The sequence below is a fragment of the Orycteropus afer genome, unplaced genomic scaffold, assembly GCF_000298275.1.
Source record: "Orycteropus afer afer isolate SDZICR_OR568_19922 unplaced genomic scaffold, OryAfe1.0 scaffold00431, whole genome shotgun sequence".
Taxonomy (NCBI): Eukaryota; Metazoa; Chordata; class Mammalia; order Tubulidentata; family Orycteropodidae; genus Orycteropus; species Orycteropus afer.
Genome location: NW_006922018.1, coordinates 2,107,718 through 2,111,111, shown reverse-complemented (window position 1 = coordinate 2,111,111; position 3,394 = coordinate 2,107,718). Strand labels below are relative to the sequence as shown.

The window sequence follows — 3,394 nt, the reverse complement described above, 5'->3', positions numbered from 1 at the left end:
CCTGCAGCCGCCGTCTGCCGCCAGCACCTTCGGCTGCACGCAACGTCCCTTCGCTCAGCCTGCGCCCCCAGCGCCCGCCTCGCCTGCCGGGCCTGGGGCGACCGGCGAGCTGGGCTGGCTGTCCATGGCCAGCCGCGAGGACCTCATGAAGATGGTGCGGCCGCCCTACTCGTATTCTGCGCTCATCGCCATGGCCATCCAGAGCGCTCCCGAGCGCAAGCTCACGCTCAGCCACATCTACCAGTTCGTGGCCGACAGCTTCCCCTTCTACCAGCGCAGTAAGGCCGGCTGGCAGAACTCCATTCGCCACAACCTGTCGCTCAACGACTGCTTCAAGAAGGTGCCCCGCGACGAGGACGACCCAGGTGAGGGCAGGCGGGCAGGTGCTTCCCATCGGGGAGGACGGGAGCGCGGGGTGTTGAAACAGGGGAGCTACACCCGGGAGGGGAAGTCTGTGTGTTGATGACTTGGAAGATCCTTGCTACGTAAAACTCGCCGGTTCTAGTTTAATCGCCTCCTCGAACAACACTCTGGCCTCTTCTGAGTAAGGAGTAAGGGAAACAGGGGAACCCAAAGGACAAAGAAGTATTGGAGGCTTTTCAAAGCGCTCACACGGTGAAGCTCTACAGACGCGTGGGGAGCTGACTCCCTACAGAGACTGGCCAGTTAGAAAAGAGCCCGAATCCTTAAAAACTCCAGGCCACCCCTGGATGGTGTTTTTCAGGCTATTTGAAGGGAGGGTCAAATTACAACAAGGTAGACTGGGTGTTAAGAACATGGATTGAGCCCTTAGATAAAGGGATTCGGGTAAACTGAGAATCCCATCACCTTTTACAGAAGGTGCAGTGAGAGGCCAAGAGAACGGCTCGCCTGCGTTAACGCTGCCTATAGGTACACGTCTTCCTGCATCAGGTTTGTAAAAGTCTCCCTGTGTCCTTAACAGAACAAATACCTTGCCTACCTTGAGAGAGATGGATTTGAGAACAGTGGCACAGGCATCACGAGACAGAGGCAAAAGAATAAGAGGACTTCAGCAGGGTCCTAAGAGTTGTGTGGGGATCCTCACCCCCCCACACACCCTACCCCCGTACCTTAACTATTTTGTGAATGAAGAATGAATATCCCAGATTTGTTTCATTCTTGTGTAAGTCCAGTAACCACTGGGGTGAAGAGGAATGAGCTACAGTGGTTTCTCTCTCTTAAGTGGACTTTTAGAGGTGGAGATGGAGAGAAACTAAAAAACAAAAACCAGCAAACCAATTCCTACTTAAGGTTTTCAAAAGGAGCCCAGGGCAGTGTAGGAAAATGGATGTTAGGGATGTTACAGAGACCAGGAAATAGAGAAGCCTTGCATGAAGTTAGGGCAGAAAGACCTGAAGGATGTAAAACTCTTAGTCACAGACTGCAGAGATCCAAAGGAGCCCTGGTGGCGCAATACTTCAGCGCTCGGCTGCTAAACGGAAGGTTATGTTGTAAGATTGGTGTTCAAACCCACTCCACTGTTCTGTGGAAGGAAACACCTGACAATTCGTTTTGATCAAGATTGTTGTTATGTGCCGTCGAGTCAGCCCGGACTCATAGCGACCCCTCCTTGGGTTTCCGAGGCAGTATCACTACGGAAGTAGGATTGCTCAACCTTCCTTCCGAGGAGTGGCTGGTGGTTTTGAACCATCAGCCTTCTGGTTAGCAGTCAAATGCCTTAGGCACTATGCTACCAGAGCTACCCTATAGGGTAGCCCTACTTTGTCACAAGGGGTCACTGTGAGTCTGAATTGACTCAACAGTACTGAACAACAGCAGCAGAGATTCAGGATTTTGTGTTGATTATGTAAATATTCTGGAATGCAGAATGAGTTCATACCTGAAGTCATTCTAGAGCAGAACTGTTGGTACAAATACAATGTGTGCTACATGTGATGGTAAGTTTTATAGTAGTGACATTAAAAATTTTTTCTTAAGAAGGTAAAATTTTTTAATAATACATTTTAATTAACCCAATATATCTCCAGTATTACTATTTCAACATATACTCAATATTTTACATTATTTTTGGATACTAATCAAACCCCAAATCTACTGCAGTTGAGTCTGTTCTTATGTACAGTTACCCTAGAGGACAGAGTAGAACTGCCCCATAGGGTTTCCAAGGCTAGAAATCTTTATGGAAACAGACTGCCTCATCTTTCTCCTGCAGAGCAGCTGGTGGGTTCCAACCTCCAACCTTCTCATTAGCAGCCAAGTGCTTTAACCACTGCACCACCAGAGCTCCTCTTTTTGATACTAAGTCTTCAAAATCCTGTGTGTATTTTACACCAGCACTCAATTTGGACTGTCCCCATTTCAAATATTGTGAGCAGGGCATATAGTTCTAGAAGACATATCTTCCTGATTTAACCTCTAAATATCTGTGATTATCCTGTAAATTGTCACATAGATGCCTCTGGATTTAACTTTAAAAGTTAAACCATGTAAGTATAGCTAGTGTCCTGTCAAAGCACTTAGGTGTGAGATACCAAAAACCAAACCCATTACCATTGAGTGAATAATTTTTATTTTTATGCGACTGCTTGCAGATAAGCTTTCGGTGCAGACACTGGTGCTGAGGAATGCATGCTAGTTGGTGGAGGCAGTGTAACACAAGAGTGCTGAGTCTGGAGCCAGCTCACCTGCTCTACCACTGCTCACTGTCGAATATGCTGAGTTACTTTTACCACCTGCACCGAGGTTTCTTCATCAGAAAAGTGGGGGCAGTAATGCTGCCTGTCTCTAGAGCCATGAGGAATAACTCAGGTTTTCCCTATAAAGTACTCACTACAAGATAAGTGCTTTTGGGTCATTTCAAACATCAAAGGACTCTTTTTGCCAGAAGTACAAAAGCTGTTCAGAGATAAAATACACCAAAATAATAGATCTTTCCTGCTTCAGCTATGGTAGTGAAGGAAATTTCCTAAGTGGACAAATAATACTGCATGCATTAAAAGAAGCTCTAGTCTCTCAGATTTGTCCACAGAACAAAAAGTTTGACAGAGATGCAGGATTGTGCCCTCCCCAAGGAGCGGAGGGAGCTTCCTTGTACTCTAAATATGATCAGTAATTTTTTTTCAAAAAAAGTATTTTTATGATTAAGATGCTCAATCCATTCTATTGAGGATTGAATATTTGATGTTGCCTTTTTCAATGGGGTATTTTTTTTTTCAGGAGCCTTGATGGCACAGTGGTTAAGTGCTTAGCTGAAAGTCAGAGGTTCAAACTCATCCAGCAGCTTCACAGGAGGAAACTAGACCTGTGATCTCTTTCCATAAAGCAAACAGCATTTGAAACCCTATGGGACAGTTCTACTCTGTCATACAGGGTCTCTGAGAGTAGAATGAACAACACATAATAATTTTTTTCT

At 45.9% G+C, this 3,394-nt stretch overlaps 1 protein-coding gene across 1 annotated transcript in view; it reads left to right on the top strand.

The window, feature by feature from the left end:
• The window catches only part of FOXI3 (forkhead box I3), a 5,116-nt gene that overhangs the window by 265 nt on the left and 1,457 nt on the right, over positions 1-3,394 (top strand). Inside the window, 1 exon segment of the mRNA XM_042782728.1 lies at positions 1-365. This exon segment is cut by the window's left edge and continues 115 nt beyond it. Within this exon segment, the coding sequence (XP_042638662.1) occupies positions 1-365 (365 nt within the window).